The sequence below is a fragment of the Chelonoidis abingdonii genome, chromosome 2 (assembly GCF_003597395.2).
Source record: "Chelonoidis abingdonii isolate Lonesome George chromosome 2, CheloAbing_2.0, whole genome shotgun sequence".
Taxonomy (NCBI): domain Eukaryota; kingdom Metazoa; phylum Chordata; order Testudines; family Testudinidae; genus Chelonoidis; species Chelonoidis abingdonii.
Genome location: NC_133770.1, coordinates 134,991,274 through 135,009,960, shown reverse-complemented (window position 1 = coordinate 135,009,960; position 18,687 = coordinate 134,991,274). Strand labels below are relative to the sequence as shown.

General features: G+C 50.8%; 1 protein-coding gene across 1 annotated transcript; it reads left to right on the top strand.

Annotated features, from left to right (window-relative positions):
• The first annotated feature begins 4,127 nt into the window (after positions 1–4,127).
• On the top strand, positions 4,128–15,100 carry LOC116827311 (serine/threonine-protein kinase SBK2-like). Its single transcript, XM_032784724.2, is given in 5 exon segments — positions 4,128–4,187; positions 4,189–4,236; positions 12,946–13,120; positions 13,541–13,743; positions 14,144–15,100. Coding segments are annotated over 5 exon segments (1,056 nt in total). The 3' UTR covers positions 14,714–15,100.
• The last annotated feature ends 3,587 nt before the right edge of the window (positions 15,101–18,687 follow it).

The following is an 18,687-nucleotide window of genomic DNA, read 5'->3' as shown; positions in this document are numbered from 1 at the left end:
CCTATACTATAATTCCTGCCCTGCCCATGAGTTATCAGCAGGGTTTGAGTGCAGGATCTGTAGATCTACTGCATAGACCACCTCCAGTTCAGGTATAGGAGCAATGGCTGGTGAATTGATGTTATCTAGCCATAGAGGAAGACAGGGCACACACTTTGCCAGTAGGATACACAACACTGTGAGACACCAGAGGAATGTTGGCTGTTAGGATTCCCTGAGCTATGCTCATGGCTGTGGGTGCAAAGTGTGGTCTAGTGGCTAGAGACAATGTAGTTAAGTACATAGTTTGGACCATTCCTTCTGAAAGGCAGCATGACAAAGTGGCTGAGATTTGGCTTTGTAATATCAGACACCTGGGCTCTATCTCCAGCTCTGCCTGTACTGACTGTGTCCAATCTCCCAGTTACCTGAGTGGTGAAATTGGTGCATGACAGGACAGGTAGACATGTGAGGCCTTAGTTGGTGATAAAGGTTGTGGGAGCGCACAAAGGCTGATTGAAGTCAATAGAAGAACAGGGGTTAGAACTCCCAGCCTGCATCTCAGTGCCTCAGCCCCCAAATACAGCACATGATGTTTCCTCTGAGCTCTGGGAATGCGTGACAAACCCGCTGCATGTATGGATGTCATACGAGATGCATATCATTCAGCAGCTTTGCCCTGGCTGCCACACACACTGGCCCACTGCCTTGCCCCTCAGTTTGACTGACAGTGCAATGGCAGCTCCATGGAAAGAGGAAGATGTGGGAAATGGGGGTGAATGACATGGGGGGCGGGTGCAGAGGCCTCACAGAGCTCCTGATGGACACTGGAGTGGAGTGCCCTCTGGCATGGCTTGAAGCACCAAGTGAAAATCCCCTCCCTGCTCTTCACTGACAGCATTGCTGCCCCACCAGCCCAGCCCACCCAGCCTGGATCCCGGCTGCTCCTGTCCCAGAGTCCTTGCTGTTTCCCTGCAACCTGGAGTCCCATACTAATCTACCTATCCATCTATCATCTCTTTGTGCATCACTATGGTAGCTAAGCCGGTAATGGGATCCCTTGCAGACAGGCCAGGGACCAAACAGCCATGGAAAGTGAAGAGTGACTCTAGAGCAAGTACCTCCAGGTGCGGGGAGTTGTGTGCAGAGGGTTGTGTGCACCCTGCCCTGCAACACATTCTCCAGGAGCTGCTGAGCTGGGGTCTCCCCTGCTCTGAGTGGCACCAGCATTGGGCTGGAGCAGTGCCTTCGCCATGAGAGTTCCTCTGCCGGTGGGAGCCCTCTGGCCATCAGCCGCAGTGTGTCATGCTTGCGCACCGCCCAAAGTCATGGCTGCAGTGCAGGATGCCGTGCATCCAGCTCTACCCTGCAGTACAGTGACACTCCTCACTCTGGGCTGAGTGAGGCTGCTTCCCCTCCACAGCCATTGCCAGCTGCCAGGAAGGAATTAGCAGTGGGCTGGGTCCCTGTGAGTGGAAGGGATCCTTCAGCCATGGGGGCTGAAGCCAGAGGAAGCTGCTTGCTGGTGGGACACAGACCCAGCTGAGGCTATGGCAGCTGCCTTGTCCCTGAGTCAAACACAAGGCGAGAGTCACATTCGTTCCGGGAAGGGAACAGGACACGGGAAAGCGTGTTGTTAAAAAGTCAGTTATGAAATGGGAGTCAGGATGCCTGGGTTCTATCTGCAGCTCTGGAAGAGGTGTGTGGTTTAGAGGGTGCGGGAGGAGGGGAGGGGAAGGAGTCAGGATGCCTGGATTCTATCTCCAGCTTTGGGAGGGAAGTGATCTCTAGTGGTTAGAGGAGGAGGCCTGGGAGGGAGGACTCCTGGGCTCTATCCCCAGCACTGTGACGGGAGTGTTGTTTAGTGGTTAGAGCACCAAGGGGGAAGGGGAAGAAGAGGAGGGATCAGGACTCTTGGGTTCTGTTGCTGGTTTTGTCCCTTAATCACTGTGTGACTTTGAACATGCCCCAAGGCCAGTGTTCAACAGTGGCCTCTGACTTGCATCTTAAAAATGGAGGCATCCACAATCAGAAGCCATATTGTTCTTACCTTCTCTGTGCCTCAGTTTCCCCATGTGTATATTATGACTGGGTTGTTAGGGAGCTGGCAGGGCCTGTGTACAATGAAATCAGGCAGCCCATCAGGGCACCTCCCTACCAGCTAACCCAGCATGTGGCTCTCAGACACCCAGCCAGCCAGCCCCAGGACCCCCATCCTTTTGCTGTGGTGCTCAGGTCCCACCAGCACAGGAGCTCCCCAGTTTCCATGTTGAAGGCCTTTCCCCATCACACGGGTGGGCCCAAGCAGCCTTCAGGCATGGGATGTGGAGAGGGAGCTGTCCTCATCAGCCCCAGCTGCCACAGGATCTTTGCTGCACCAGTCACTCAACCACAGCACTCAGCGTCCTTCTCTTGCCCAGGTGCAGGGGCAAAGCCCTGATCCTGATGGACTGTGCTCCTCTTGCCCTCTGCTTTCCTGACCTGACTGTGAGGCACAGGGGATGAGGCTGGTTCCCCAAGGGATTGTGGGTCCATAACAGGCCACGTGAGTCTCTCTTCACTGCCTTCCTATCAGGCAGGGCACCCAGTGCCAGGCCCTTGGTGAAATATCCCTCCCTGTGGGCAGCACACAGAAGGCTCAGTCCCTGTGCTGGAGCAGAGCAACCCCAGAGCCCTGGGCACTTGTGCTTGCAGAGGCCTCCCGGCTCTCCATGGTGAGGGACAGATTCTGCCCCAGATAGCGCTCCCTTCACAGGGATCCCAGAGCTGTGGCAGTGAGAGCTGAGCTCGGGCAGGTCATCTGTGCTGCTCTGGTCATGCAGAACAGGGAGCAGAGCACTCAAATGCCATGTGAGAGCCACAGCACTCACCCCATGCTAGAGATGCAGCTGCACATACACAGGCCTCACAATCACCAGCTAAACAGCACACAAGCAGCACTGACCATCTGCTCCAAAACACAGACCCCTGACCCAGAGTCAAGTGCTGTGATTTGGGTTAGGTCAGTGTCATCACTGAGAGCAGATTCTCTCTCTTCCTACAAGTCCATGATGAGGAGAAAACAGCTGAGCCCTGGCCAAGGAGACAACCTCTGCACAGGGGCCAGCTGGCTGCAGCTATAGGGCATACCCCTGGGCAGGTCAGTGCAGCTGCCATTGGGGGTTGCTATCTTCCCTGTGGCACCAGCAGACACAATTGTTGATGTGAATTGGTTGGGCCCACTGGCCCCACTGTGGTGACGTAGGCCCCTGCCACTTTCAGCTCCTGGGGCTCCCCAAGGCAGATAACTGTGACCAAAGGGTCTTTTGCTGCTCAGCAGCCATGGTGCCGTTCTGGAGAGTGGTGCTGTGCTCTTCCACAGGGGGTGTGGCTCCAGAAGGTCCTTTCTTTGGGCAGTGTCCCACAGCAATGACCATGCACAAAATCACTGTCTCTGCAGCATCACTGAGGGCAGGGGGCAGGGCCGGGTGGGGGTTTGAGGAGGGATATGAAAGGGAGCTGATGTGCTGTCCAGTGATTACTCAGGCCTGGTCTAACTACACAATTAGGTCAGTTTAACTACATCACTCAGGGCCCTGAAAAATTTCACGCCTTGTGCGAAGTAGTTAAGCCAACCTGAGCCCTGGTGTAGACACCACTTTAGTGACAGAAAGAATTCTTCCATTGACTTAGCTACTGCCGCTTGGAGAGGTGGATTTACTACAGCGAGGGAAGAATCCCTCCTGTCTCTATAATAAATGTTCACACTACAGCGCTACAACAGAGCCTGTAAGAGCTCTGCTTTGTTCTGTGTCAGGTTCCAGTTTGCAACTAGCTGTGCACAACAAGCGCTTCACAGCGCCTTGCCAGGAAAGCTTAACCCTTAAAGGCACAGTCCCCAATTCCACTGATCGAGCCCCAAACTGCAGATGCCCTCTCAACCCAGAGCATCCCTGAGGTTCATGGGATTAAGACTCCATGGGCAGCAGTAGCCCCATTCCAAGCGCTGTGAGGGCAGAGGACCCTGTATCACCCTCCTTTCCATGTGCCTTATCACAGAGATAATACATGAGACACCTCCCCTCTGCTGTCACCTTCAGAGCAGAAGTAGCAAGTCCTCCAGGGCCAGAAATATGGGGAGGGGGCGGAGCGTCACGCTTAGCCCTGTAATGTCTGAAAGCCCCTCCAGCTGCGCAGCACAGACTGAGCTGAGCCCTGCAGCAGAAACAAGGAGAAGCAGGACAGCCTGCAGCAGTCAATACTGTGCTGCTGGAGAAGGTGAGAGGCTTGGGGCAGGCAGGGGAGTGGGGGTCATGCAGTCCAGTCACTGTCAAAGACAAAGGATACGCACACAAAGAGGTATGACTAGGTATCCCCAAAACCAGCACCAGAAAGCAGGGATAATGCACTGCACAACATGGAGCCCAGAAGTTCCAGACATCTGGCAACCAGTGCTATCTGATCAATGGTGAGATTGTTACATGGCTTTATCCGGTGAGATCATTATGCAGTTCTGCCTGGTGAGATAATTTAACAGCTCTGTCCTGGTGAAATTGTTACACAATTCTATCCTAGAGAGATCGTTAGATGGTTTTGTCCGGTAAGATTGTTACGTAGTTTTGTCTGGTGAGATTGTTATACGGCTCGGTCTGGGTGAAAATGTTACACAGCTTTGTTCCAGTGAGATTATTACATGGTTCTGCCCAGGGAGATTAAGAACTGGTTTGCTGACTGATTTTAAAAAGCCAAAGATAGATTATTAGGCCAGAAGAGACCACTGTAATCATCTAGTTTGATTCCCCCTAGAACTTCCCTGAATTAGTTCCTGTTTGAACTAGAGCACATCTTTGAAAAAATCTTTCAGTCTTGATTTTAAAATTGCTAGTGTTGGAGAATCCACCATGACCCTTGTTAAATTGTTACAGTGGTTAACTACCCTCACTGTTAAAAAAAGTACACCTTATTTTGAGTCTGAATTTGTCTAGCTTCAGCTTCCAGTCATTGGATCGTTTTATGCCTTTGTCAGCTAAACTGAAGAACTCATTATCAAATAGTTCCCCATATAGGTACTTACAGTCTATAATCAAGTCACTGCTAACTTTCTCTTTGATAAACTAAACAGACTGAGTTCTTTAAGTATATCACTGTAAGGCAAGTATTCTAATCCTTTTATTATAGTCGAACTTTTCTGAGCCCTCTCCAGTATATCAACATACTTCTTGAACTGTGGACACCAGAACTGGAAATGGTAGCCCAGTAGTGGTCAGACCTGTGCCAAACACAGAAGTAATATAACCTCTCCAGTCTGCTCTAGATTCCCTTGTTTACACAGCCAAGGACTGAATTAGCCCTTAGGGCACAGTGTTGCACTGGAAGCTCATGTTTAGTTGTTTATCCACCATGATCCCTAAGTTTTTTTCAGAGTCACTGTTTCCCAGGATAGAGTCCTCCATCCTGTAAATATAGCCTACATTCTTCGTTCCTAGATGTATGACTTTACATCTGGCCATATTAAAACACTTACTGTTTGCTTGTACCCAGCTTACCAAGCGATTCAGATAGCTCTGTATCAGTGACCTGTCTTTTCATTTACTGCTCCCCCAATCCTTGTGTCATCTGCAATCTTTATCAGTAATACTTTGAAGTTTGCTTGCAGGTCACTGTTAAAATGTTAAATAGCGTAGGGTCAAGAACTGATCCTTACAGCATCTCACTGCAAATGACCCTCTCAATAACGACTCCCCCTTTAGTATTACTTTTTGAGACATATCGGTTAGCCAGTTTTTAATCCATTTAATGTGTGCCATATTGAATTTGTATCAGTGTCATGTTGAATTTGTATGAATAGTTATCAGTGGGGAACCATCATGGAATGGGGGTGTTTCCAGTAGGGTTCCACAGAAATTGGTACTAGGCCCGACACTATTCAATATTTTTATCAGTGATCTGGAGGTAAATATAAAATCACTGTTAATAAAATTTGTGAGTGATTATTCAATATTTTTATCAGTGATCTGGAGGTAAATATAAAATCACTGTTAATAAAATTTGTGAGTGATACAAGGATTGGCAGAGTGAAAAAACAAGCATAGGGCAGCAATACAGCGCAGTCTGGATCACTTGATAAATTGGGCCAGTTCAAACAAAATGTTTTTAAATATAGAGTTGGACAAAACAATTTTGGTGAGTGGTACAGTCACCACAAAAAATGCATTTTGAGGGCATCAAAACTAGTTGTGAATTTAGGCTGAAGTTGGTGAGTAGTTTTGGCCAGAAAAGAAAATGTTTCATTTTGATTCATTCTGAAACAGTGTTTTGTTTTAAATTTAGCTATTTAAAAAACAAAACACTAAAGAGGGTGAAACACATCTAAAAATGATCCATAACAAAATGAAAAAATGGAAAAAAAAATTTGGAGTCAAAAGAAATGTTTGGTTCAAACAAAACTGACCCTCTCCCTTTTTTTTTTGTTTTGATGGGAAAAACCAAAACCCCCTCAGTTTTGGTTCAAACTGAACAGATAATTATTTTTTAGATTTTTATAGTTTGGCTCCTGAACCCCAAAATCAATTATTCACTCAGCTGTATTTTAATACAGCCAAATGCAAAGTTATAACCCTAGGAACAAGGAATGCAGGCCATGCCTACAGAATTGGGGAGTGTATCCTGAAAAGCAGTGACTCTTAAAATGACTTAGGGGATCATAATGGACAAGTAGTTTAGCATGAGCTCCCAATGCAATGCTGTGGGAGAAAGGGCTAATGAAATCTTTGGATGTATAAATAAGGCAGTAGGGTGTAGGAATAGGGAGGTGATCTGTATCTGGCATTGGTGAGACCAACACAGGAATACTGCATCCAGTTCTGGTTTCAACATTTTAATTAGGATGTTGAAAAACTGGAGAGGGTAAAAGAGCCACAAAAAATGGTTTGTGGATTGGAGAAGATGCCTTAGGCCTCCTCTACACTAGAAAATTAGATTGGTTTAACTACGTTGGTCTGAAAAATCCACACCGCTGAGGGGCATTGTTAAGCTGACCTAAGTCCCTATATAGACAGTACTAGGTCAATGGAAGAAATCTTCTCTCAACCTAGCTGTTGCCTCTCAGGGAGGTGGATTATATATGCTAATGGGGGAACCCCTCCCGTCAGCTTTGGTAGTGTTTACAGCTGTGCAGCTGCAGTGGCACAGCTGTGCTGCTGTACTGTTTGAAGTGTAGACAAGCCCTTCGAGTGAAAGACTTAAAGAGCCCAATCTGTTTAATTTATCAAAAGGAAGACCAAGAAGTGAGTTGATTACAGTGTACAAACACCTCCATGGAGAAAAAATATAGGATACTAAAGGACTTGTTAATCTAGCATAGAAAGACATCACAAGAACCAGCTCCTGGAAGCTGAAGCCAGACAAATTCAAACTGGAAATAAGACACAAATTTTTGACAGTGAGGGTGATTCACTGTTGAACCGAACAAAAAAAGGGAAGTGGTGAATTGTCCATCTCTTGAAGTCTTTAGATTAAGACTGTACACATTTCTGGATGATAAAAGGCAAACACACACCATATCACCTGTGGGTGAACACTTTTCACAAAAGGATCACTCCATGTCTGATCTCTTGGTCCTCGTCCTTAAAGGAAACCTGCACAACACCTTCACAAGATGAGCCTGGGAACTTAAATTCATGACTTTGTTAGACACTAAAAATCATGGTTTTAATAAAGACACTGGATTTATGGCTCATTACAACATTGGATTTATGCCCCTCCCCTTTTTTGTCATATGACTGCAGGAGTGTTTAATGGGCCCCTTCATCTTGAATGGGCCCTTAGAATATGTGTTAACTACTTATGCTAAACAATTTGTTCCACTTTGTATATAGCTGTAACACTTTGAGGCCTGGTCTACACCATAACATTAGGTTGTCTTAACTATGTTGCACAGGGGTGAAAAGCCACACCCCATGGCAGTGTAGTTAAACCAACTTAACTCTGGTTGCAGATGACACTAGGCTGACAGAAAAATTCATCCTTTGACCTAGCTACCACCTCTTTGGGAGGTGGACTACTTATGTTAATGGGAGAACCCTTCCCATTGGCATAGGTAGCGTCTATGCTGAAGCACTACAGTGGTGTGTGGCTGCAGTGCTGCAGCTGTGTAGCTGTAGCATTTTAAGTGTAGATCTAGACAGAGTACCTTTCCCAGACCTGGAGAAGATCTTTTTGTGCCTCGAAAACTTGTCTCTTGGAAGTTGGTCCAATAGAAGATATTACCTCACTCACCTTGTCTCCCTGGAAGATATGTTTTAGCCAGACAAGTTATAGAGCTTGACACAGGTAACTGTATGAAAGTGTGAAATTCTATGGCCTGTGATACACAAGAGGTTAGACTACATGGACCCTTCTGGCTTTAAAATCTATGGCTATATGAATGTATGGTTACATAATTCTGTCTCAGCGAGATCATTACATGGCTCTGTCTAACTTTGGCTCCTGGAATGCATGGAGTGCCCCTTTTTTGACACTCATGTGCCAATCAGCCTAGTAAAAGTACAAGGACAATGTTACCTACCCAAGAGTAGATTTCTCTGGCGATAACTGTGGGGTGAGGGTACTGGCTGAGACTTTGTATTCCCATGGCCTCTCTCCTATGCACAGATTCTCAGGAGCATTTTCTAAGAATGGGGGATTTTCCTGGAGTGACCTTGGCTTGCATTTTATATCCTCCCTCTTCTTCCCAACCACTGCTGCACCAGCTAGTGCTCTCCAGATGGGCTTGGCGCCGAACATGTGTGGGCCTCCCTGGTGAACGATTGTAAAAGAGAGGAGGGGAGGTCAGTCCCCGAAGCAAGGCAGGGGCTGGGGGCAAGCACAATGGAACAGGAGGGGAGTGGACAAGATCCTCCTCTGGGTGGTATGGAACCTGTACCTACCTCTCTCTGCCGGAGCTGGGTCTTCAGGAGCCAGTTCTCTCTTTCTCCAGCTGAGCTGCAGCTACTTCAGGCAACAGCAACTGCTTTTCCTGCCCTCCTGGCGGGGAGGCTGATTGCAGTTACTCCTGTAGTCAGATTTTTAGTGTCTGGTCAGCAGTACTGACCAGACATTGCCAGGTCTGCTTTTTAACTGGACTTTCCTGGCGAAAACCGGACACTTGGCAACAGGGGCACTAGAATGGGGGTGGGGCAGAGGGCCATGGCCCCTCATTTTTAGCCCTCCTATTTTTTTCCTACCGTAAGGGTGAGCAACGGGGGGGGGGGGCAAAGAGAGAGCAGTGGGCAGGGCCTTGGGGGGAAGAGGCCAAGCAGGGGCAGGGCCTCAGGGCAAAGTAGGGGTGCAGCAGGGGGATGGGGCCACAGTCTGGGCACAGGTGGTCCCTCCACTTCTAGGGAGCTTCCGGTACTCCTGCTTGGCAACCATAATGGGCCCCTTCAGCGTGTGGGCCTAGCACAACTGTGCCATTGGTGCCACTGTAAACCTGGTACTGCTCTCCAAACAAGTCAGAGTTGGACAGATCTGTAGGTGCATGGAGTGTGAGATGTACTCAGGACCTACAGTAACTAACAGTAACCAATCATAATTGTTTGTCTGAAACCCAATAGGTATAGCGCCTATTTTTTGTTCAGGAAGGAGCTGAATTGCAGCTGTCTATCAGGTGATTCAGCATATGCAGTGATTATATTTAATACAGTTCCAAGGGCAACACAGCCAGACCATCTCCCATCCTCATGTACTACCTCAACCCCTAACCTGCCCAAGGAAGAGAGGTGGGCTAGATCCCAGGAGTGTGGCTCCCTATGACCCTGTTCTAACCCACTAGATCACACTCCTCTCCCAAAGCTGGGGATAGGAGCCCTGACTCCCAGCCCTTGTGCTCTAATCACACAGCCTTCCACGTAAGCATTAGCTGTATTATCAATAATAATAGCATCGCTAGTGATCAGCTGAAAAGAGAGCAACGCAGTGTATGAGCAGGGAAGGGCAGGTGACCTGCCAGGCTATGGGGAAAGCAGACAGAGGCATGCACAGGGCAAGGAGAAGCAGAGGGGCAGTGTGGGAGGTGGGTGCACCAGGGATATGGTAACATAGTGCTTCTCCAGGATGGTGTTTGGGGAAGAATTCCTCCCCACAGCACAGTGGGTGGGTAAAGTTAGTTGGACTCTGAGGGGTGGCTGCAGTGATGCGGGCTCAGGCTGTGCTGCACAAGCAATCAGCTTTCATCTGCCCCCCACCCCCCCAAAGGCCTACATGTAAGGATCAGCAGGCAAATGGGTAGGGTCCTGCTGTAGGGTCAGGTCCTCACTGTCAGTCCCAGCAGTTCAGGGCTCCATGCAGCAAGTGCTGCTGTAAACTGGAGAATATTCAGGGGGAGGAGGGTCTCCTGTGCTGACAACTGGCAGCAGCGTCTCCAGGGGGGTTAGGATACAGCCCAGAGGGGGAATGGGGAGAAGGGATGGATTCATAAAGGATCCAGCCTTTCCCCAATTCCAGTTCAGCTGAGGGGAGATAAGCCCTGGCTAGGACTCTGGGGTCCTCATCCTCAGCTCTAGTCATTGCACCATGTGCTCTGCAAATTGCAGCTTGTGCTTGCTGGCGTGGCAGGTGCCACAGAGGGTAACAGTGTTACCTGCCCAGCGCCTGGCACAGACCCACATCAGAGTGCACAGAGCCACACTGGGAGGCCGCCAGCTGCAACCTGACTCTGGTTCTACTCACCCCTCACCAAGGCAAAGAGCACTAGGCTAAACCCTAACCCTGTGACCCCAGGCAAGAGTGGCACTGCCCCTCTAGAGCTGATGACAGGAGAACCGCCAGAAGCAGGCCCAGCAACTCTGGAGGAGAACTGCTCTGGTAGAGGCTGGGCAAGCTACAGGCCTGATGCTGCAGGCCCTGTCCCTGAGGCAGTAAGGGCCCAATCCCACAAACCCTTAAGGTGTGTATGTAACCCTCTGATGTCATTTGACACTGGATAGATTAGATGATAGATTGGTGAAGGGCATCTAATCACTATACAATGACATCCAAACTTCAGATCACACAAGTCAGAAATAATCAGTTGAGAGTTTGGGTTCAATGGACTTGAGGGGCTGGGCTCTGCCCTGATTCCCACCACTGTAAATCCAGAATGACTCCATCCACCCAGTGTGGTTTGCCCTGGCTGCTGGAATCAGGCTGGCAGAAACCAGTGAAGCTCAGGATGACAGCATGGGACAGATAGATGGTCTAGGGCCCTAGGGTAGAGCAGAACCAGAGCTTAGCTGCCATAACTAAAAAGAGGCTGCTGGACATGGACAGACTCTATGGCTCTCTGGAACCTGCGCTGCTCAGTGTTACCACCAGGGCCCCCCAGTAGGGCCTGGCAAGGGCTAAGCAGTACCAGGTGAGGGCACCCCCAATCAGAAGGGATCAATTCCTGGTCTCTGGGCGTGGGAGGGTCTCATGAGTTGGTTATTGCTCCCCCCTATCCCCGCCACTCCCTGTAAAATGGGTCTGAGATGCCCAGGCTCCAGGGGTCAGAGTCAGAAGGAAAGTGCAGTGCTTCTGAGAGGGCTCTGCCTGCTCCAAGTCTGGAGGCACCAGGGACCCTGAATGGTACAGCTGACAGGGAGGGACGAGTGTGGAGCTGCAGATCAGGGTGGTGCCACAATCTTCCCAGCTGGGCAGGAGGGTGCTCTGTTCAGTGCGCAGATGGGGCTGGCCGCCAAGGAATGTTTGGTGCTGCCACGCCCAGCTAGAGTCCCCAGGAGAGCTGGGGGACATTTTTGTACCAAAAATTTTTTCAGTAAAAAATGCAGATTCAGCAACATTGAAACATTGAGAATGTTGAGAATTCGTCAGTTTCAGAGTTGTGTTTTGAAAAACAAACTGCACAAATTTAAATGTTTAGATTTTTGAGCTTGAAATTGTCAATAAACCAAAAAAAAAAAAAAATCACTTCTACCCCCAGCACTAGTTCCAGGCACCCCTGAGTGTGTCCTGAGCAGAAAGAGAGCAGTCACTGGATCCAAGTGCGGATGCCTCAGGAGCCATGTCCGGGCAGGTGGCCATTCCTCACAGCCAGAGGCTGTGCAGTGCCAGGCTTTACAGATCTCTCAGGTGTGCTGAGGGGTCAGGCCTCACCCCTTTATCCACTCAGCCTCTGGCAGGATCCCTGCAGCGCACGGGCTGGCAGCACATGAGAGGCACTCTGTAGGGCTGCTGTGACTTTGGCTCTTACACAGCATCTGCAATAGGAAGCATCCACATGGGCAGGGTTTGGGGGATTTCCCCCAAATACTATACACAGCATGCAACGCCTAGCCACATCTACACACTGCGGCTCTGGGGGGGGAGTTGGTGGCTTCCAAACACAGAACACAGTGAGCGCCCTGTCCATGGGATAATCTGTCCGCTCCCCCATTAGGTGGGGTCTGGTCTCTCCAGAAGCAGCTAGAAGGGCTGCTGGAAGGGCTCTGACTCAGCTCCAAGCCTTATTCTGAGCCAGAGGGATCCCGCACCTGGGATGGAGAATGAGGCTGGCACATTTAAGCCTCTTGCCATGTGCAGCGGTGATGGTACAGCCTCACAAGGTGCTGATCCTGCCCTCCACTCACAGAGCTGGGTTGGGGAGGTTTGGGAGGGCTGTTCCTGGCAGCAGTCCCTCCTCCCACCAGAGGCAACATTTCCTTGGCCTGTATGAAATGAACGGGAGTCTCAGCTGGGTTCCCTCTGGACAGTGCTGATTCCACCCAATGCTAACCAGCCCCTTGCCCAGGACAAACAAAGGGGGATCAGGTCACCAAGCCAGTTCTCCCCTTGCCTGTCACTTTGTGCCTGCAGTGCAGAAGGCTGCCGAGCAGCCAGGGCACCATCGCCTAGGTGCCGGGCTAGGCACCACTCCCTGCAGGCCCCAGGCTCCCATAGAGCACCTAGGGATGGAGTGGTGTGTAAGGTGCCAGGTCTGGCTCTCTCTGTCCAGTGGGAGCTGCCGTGGCTCAGCCTGTGGTGTCTCTGCAGGACTCAGTGATGGCCCAGTGCCCAGGAGCAGCAGCACTGGCCGTGCTGGACGAGATGCTGGAAATCACGGCCCAGAGCCTGGTGCGCACCGAGGTGGCTGAGCACTACCAGGTCATCCGGGAGCTGGGCAGGGGCAAGTATGGCCATGTGGTGCTGGTGACACACAGGCAGAGAGGTAAGGAGCTGCCCTCATCTTGGACCCGCACACCACCCAAACTCTGCTCTCTCTGACCCTCAGATCCTCTCTCCTACTGCCCTGGGTAAAAGGCCAATGGTCCCATCTAACCTGGAATCCCTCCCTCTCTCTGCTCCAGATCAGACCAAATGGGTCCATCTAATCTAGTATCACCCACCCCCTGCTGCCCCAGGTCAGACCCTACGCACCCAGCGTGCAGCTGGCTGGGCCCATGCTCAGAATGGCCATTCCTCTTAACCAGCTCCTACAGTGAACACCTGCCCTCAGGATCTGGCTGGAGATTCCCTGTGGCTGTGAGTTCCACGGTTCCATGCCCCATGGCTGCCCAGTACCCTGTCTGTCTGGCCATGGTGTGAGCAGCTTTTCAAGGGGAGCCTAACCTCTCTCCTGCATCCTCAGGGACCCCCATGGCTCTCAAGCTGCTGCCTAAAGCTCACACCAAGCTGCACACCTTCCTGTATGAGTACTGCGTGGCGCTTTCCCTCGCCACCCACCCTGCCATTATCGGCATGTTTGGCATTGCCATTGAGTCCAGCCAGCACTACGGCTTTCTCTATGAGCCAGCGCTGCACAGAGACCTCATCTCCATCATCAAACCACGGGTGAGTGCCAGGAAAGGGAACGAGACATGGGGCCTTCTCCTGTAGGAGGCACTAGCACCCATCTGGCCAGTCTGTGGGAGACTAGTTGGCTTAGGGGGTGTCGGGATGGGGCTTTCCCCATTAGGGGGCACGAGCTCTTATCCAGCCCCAGCTTGTGGGATGGGTGGCTGAGGAGGGGAGGGAATGGGCCCTGCCCAGGGAATGGGCATTGCCCCACTAGGGGCGCCACCTTCCTCTCCAGCCCCAGGTTGCAGGGAATGACTGTACCCAGAGAACCTCCATCTCCAACATTCGAAGTGCCAGAGTGTCCCCGAATGCAAAGCTGGCGGGTGCACGTTTGGCTGGTGAGGCTGCCATGGTGCTGCGGGTTGCAACATCTCCTCTCTTTGTCACTGCCCAGGATGGGATCCCTGAGGCAGCTGCTAAGCAGTGTGCCAAGCAGCTGGTGAGTGCCCTGGAGTTCATCCACAGCCGGGGGCTGGTGTATCGAGACGTCAAGCCCGAGAACGTGCTGCTCTTCGACCCTGAGTGCCGGCGTATCAAGCTGACCGACTTTGGGCTCACCCGGCCCAAGGGCACCCGGCTCAAGCTGGTGGCTGGGGTGATCCCCTACACCGCTCCAGAGCTAAGCAACACCACCAGTGCCCAGGGCCTGCCCATTGATGCCAGCCTGGATGCCTGGGCCTTTGGTGTGATGCTCTTCTGCCTGCTGACCGGCTACTTCCCCTGGGAGCAAAGCTTGCCAGCTGACCCCTTCTTTGAGGACTTCATGCTGTGGCAGGAGTCAGGCCTGGATGAGGACCTACCACGCCATTGGAGGCGCCTGACGGCTGAGGCCACTCGCATGCTGCGGAGCCTGTTGGTCCTGGATCCTGCCCAGCGTAGCCCTGTCAGCGGGGCCCTGCACTACGTCAACTGCCCCTGGAGAGTGGAGAACTGGCATGGTGAGGAGCAGGCTGTGGGGTCCTAGAGAACCTCCTCTGGGGGAGTGGAGGCCATCCCCCTGTGGGGCCTGTCTATAGGATGATCAGTATCCAAGGCCCTACAGCGTGCCTCCAGCAGGACAGGAATACATTGAAAGGGACTGTCAAAATAACAGCCATGGCAAGATCTGTTCCAAAGCATTGAGCTCCAATTTCTGCCAAATCCCACACAGGTGCCAGTTCCCACTGGGCACTGATTCCCCAGCAGACACCAAAACCCCTGGGTACAGATCCACCCTGGCTGCTGATTCCCCAATTGGTGCCACTTCCCCCTGCCCACGTGTTGATCCCCTCCAGGCACCAGTTCTCCACCAGGCACTGATTCAGCAATGGAAGCCAATCCCCACCCCCCAGCTTCCACACCCCGCCTATGATAAAGGTAAGTCTCATTGCTGTGCAGAGCACATCCCTCTGGAGCAGTTTCTGTGCACCACAGCCACTGCATTATTACAGAAATAGAGATTTATTCATCAATAAATTCCCATCTGTGGCTATTTTTCACTTGTAATAAAATCTCCAAGCAGGGGCCCATATAGTGTGTGAGAATGGGTTACAAAGGGCTCCCTCCCTGCCTGGGGGCTCTGCCCAGGGTCCACCGCAGCATGCCAGGGAATAGCTGGGGGACAGCTGCTGGAGAGCCAAGAGGCTGGAAGGAGGCACCTAGAGGATAGGTTCCAGGTCTGGCAGGAAGCGAGTAGATGGGTATTGGGGGTGGGAAGGAGTTGGGGGGGGGGTGAGGGGCTAGAATGTGGTTGTCGTGGGATGGGTGCCAGGTCTTGCTGGAAGTGGGTAGCTGGGGACTTGGTGTTGGGAGGCTGCTGGGGATGTAGTTCTGTAGCGTCCTGTCTCTCACTCTCTGTCTCTATCTAATAAGTGTCCAGCTCAGCTGCCAAGAGCCCTTGCAGCTGGGCTGGGAAACTGTCAGCAGAAAGGCAGCTAAAGCAGGGCCTTAAATAGCCCCATGCTGGCACATGTCTGCCAGGCCTGGCTGTAGCTGCTCAGAGCATGAGCTGGGTCTGGGATTTCCAGCAGTGACCTACCAGCGAGAGTCAGTCACACACACAAAATTCTCTCACCTCTCCTGGGCCAGTTAGTTTCATTCTGTCTTAAATGGACCAAGGTCAGACTCCAGCAACAACCACCACAGCCGCTTCAGCCCATCTCTGCTCCTGTTCCCAAATGGACAGTTAATACCAGCCAAACAGATTGCCTGGCAGGCGCTTCCTCTAGAAAAGCCTCTCCAGCCAATGGGAAAGGGCTAAGGGGACTGTTCCAATGGGAGCCACAGGGAGTGCGTTCCCTCCCAGTGCTATCACTGTTTCTTCTCCTTTGCTGTGTGTTTGATAACGGGCTGATAGGGTGGTTGTTACAGTGGGACTCTCCAGGGCTGGCTTTGCACAAACCCTCAACCACCGTTACCTGCCCGATGTTGGAACAATGATCATTAAGGCTTTCATTACTATTGTAGCTCTTTAGCACTGGCTGGGACAGTCAGTGCAGGGGGGTGCTTGTTCACAGTGGGTGGGTGAGAATGAAGCAGGCATGACAAGATAGGGGCAGAGCACCATGTGAGATGCAGGGCACTTGGCAGTCTGGGGCATGCCATTAGCGTAGGTGTCACTGTGATATAATGTTGGCAGGGATCAGCTTTGCAAACCAGAGGAGGGTTCGAACCCTGCAGTATGAGTAGCTCAGTATCTCTACGAGCGACATCAGGCCTTTCCCATCCCACAGGAAGGGCATCTCAACTCATAGTCACAGTCAGTGTGGAGAGAGCTCAGTGTTATGTCACCAGCCCCACACCAGGAGCAGACCCCAACATGCAGAGACTGGCTTCAAAATCATGAGATTTTACACAATAATCCATGTGGGGCCTTTTGGGGTTGGAGCCTTTAGAGGGCCTTGTTTGCTAGCTTTTCTCCCCACTCCAAAAGTGAGAAACAGAGTTTGTTTTCGAAGTTGAGAGTGTCCTATAATCCCATGTCTCCAGGAGCTGGGGATTTATAGGAAGCACCAGACATGCTGAGAGTTGGCAGCACGGCAGTGTTGGATGCTGGGGCAGAGTTAAATTGGTTAAGTCAGAGCTCCAAGTGGAAGGTGGTATTTTCAGAGGGGGCCCAAGTGCACTCAGCACCCAGCTCCGACTAAAGCTATGCGATCTAGGCACTGAGACTACTCTGAAAACCCCAGGTTTAGTGTACAGGAACCATATTTTAAAAAGGGGCCTCTGGTTTAGGGTGTCTCATAGGGGAAGAGGGAAGGATAGGGAGGTGATTTTTACCTCTGTACGTGGTATTATTGGTGAGACCAATACTGAAATAAAGCATACAGTCCTGCTGTCTATACTTTAAAAGCATGTTGAAAAATTGGAGAAGGTGCAGAAGAGAGCCACAGAAATGATTCAAGGACTGGAGAAAATGTCTTAGAGTGGAAGACTTAAATCTAAGCCCAATCTGCTTCATTTATCAAAAAGAATATCAAGAGATGATTTGATTATAGTGTGTAACTAGCTCTGTGGGGAGTGTCATGGGGAAAGCTGCGTGTGAAGTGGGGCTGCCCCGCATTGGCCCAGTGCAGGGTTGGTAGACCCCATTACACAGTCATTGGGAGTCCCTGTGGGATCAGGTAATTGTAACAATTAGGGCTCAGGACCCCAGCCCAGTCAAGCAAACTATCAGTCCTCAGCCCCCACAGGGCAGAACAATTAGTCTATCTGTATCCCCTGGGTGGGGCAGAGCAAACAAACAGTGGCCACACCTAGTGGTAAAGTGGTGGGGGGTAGGGGAACCCAGGCCCATCCTTCTCCACCAGGTTTTGACCCAGGGCCCTACAAAGCAGGGAAATTCTCTGTTAAGGGTTTAAGTGTCAGCTTCTACAACATTCCAATGATCACTTCCTACCACAAGGTGCATCTCGGACATCTCCCCGGCTGGCAGCAGCTCAGTGACCCACTGCTTGGAGAGCTGCAGGCACCTCTATAGGAGCCCACAGCATATATCCTTCCTCCTCCTCAGACTGAGCTGAGTTGTCTCCTTTTATCCGTCCCTTCCACCTGGAGCATGTGCAGCTGGAGTCAGGGGGTATGGTCTCCTGGGTCCACAGTGATTGGTCCAGTCCCTGTGGCCCAGTGGTGGTGGGTTGGTACATCCTGCCACAGGGAGAAAAAACAGGGTACTAATGGACTCTTTAATCTAACAGAGAAAGGTAAAATAAGAACAAATGTCTGGAAGTTGAAGCCAGACAAATTCAAACGGGCAATGAAGCACATTTTGTGTTTTACCAGTGAGGGTAATTAACCATTGGACCACATTATTAAGAATGCAGTGAATTCTCCATCTCTTAGTTTCTTCTGTATTATGTACTGTGGGCTGAGTAACAACATGAAAGGACTTCATGATTGCAAAACTAAACTGGCTTTTTTTTTTTTTAAGAGAACTGTTTACAGAGATGCTGCAAAGAGATAGCTTTATAGCCATATGCAGAGAATGACTTTCTGCTGCCTCCTCCAAACTCTTCACTCCTGCAACCGATCTCCAACTTTGTTACAGGTTGCTATATCTTTCCTTTTAATAATTGTTGCTATTGTTTTATCTTTGTGCAATGTGCAAGAATTTGCTGACTTGCTAGGACCAGCGGTTACTAGTACATAGCACACTCTAGGTATGTAGCCTTCACCATTCCATTGTAGCCTGCTAAGCCTCATAGTCCTTCAAGTGTGCTGGTCTTCAAACCAGCCTCCTACTTCTCATTTGTGTTATTGCTGTTTGTAGGACACTTACTTCCACACTGTTGCTGGTCTGCTCCTCCTGTTGGGTGCTGTCCTGTTGGTCCCGTGTTGCTCATATACCTAGTTTCTGACTGTCGTAAATCAGATCAGCTGATGGCAGAGGCTCTTTCTATGTTCTCCTGGTCCTGACCTTGGGCCTGTCTGTCTGCATGTGCCAAATGTCTGCCACTACTC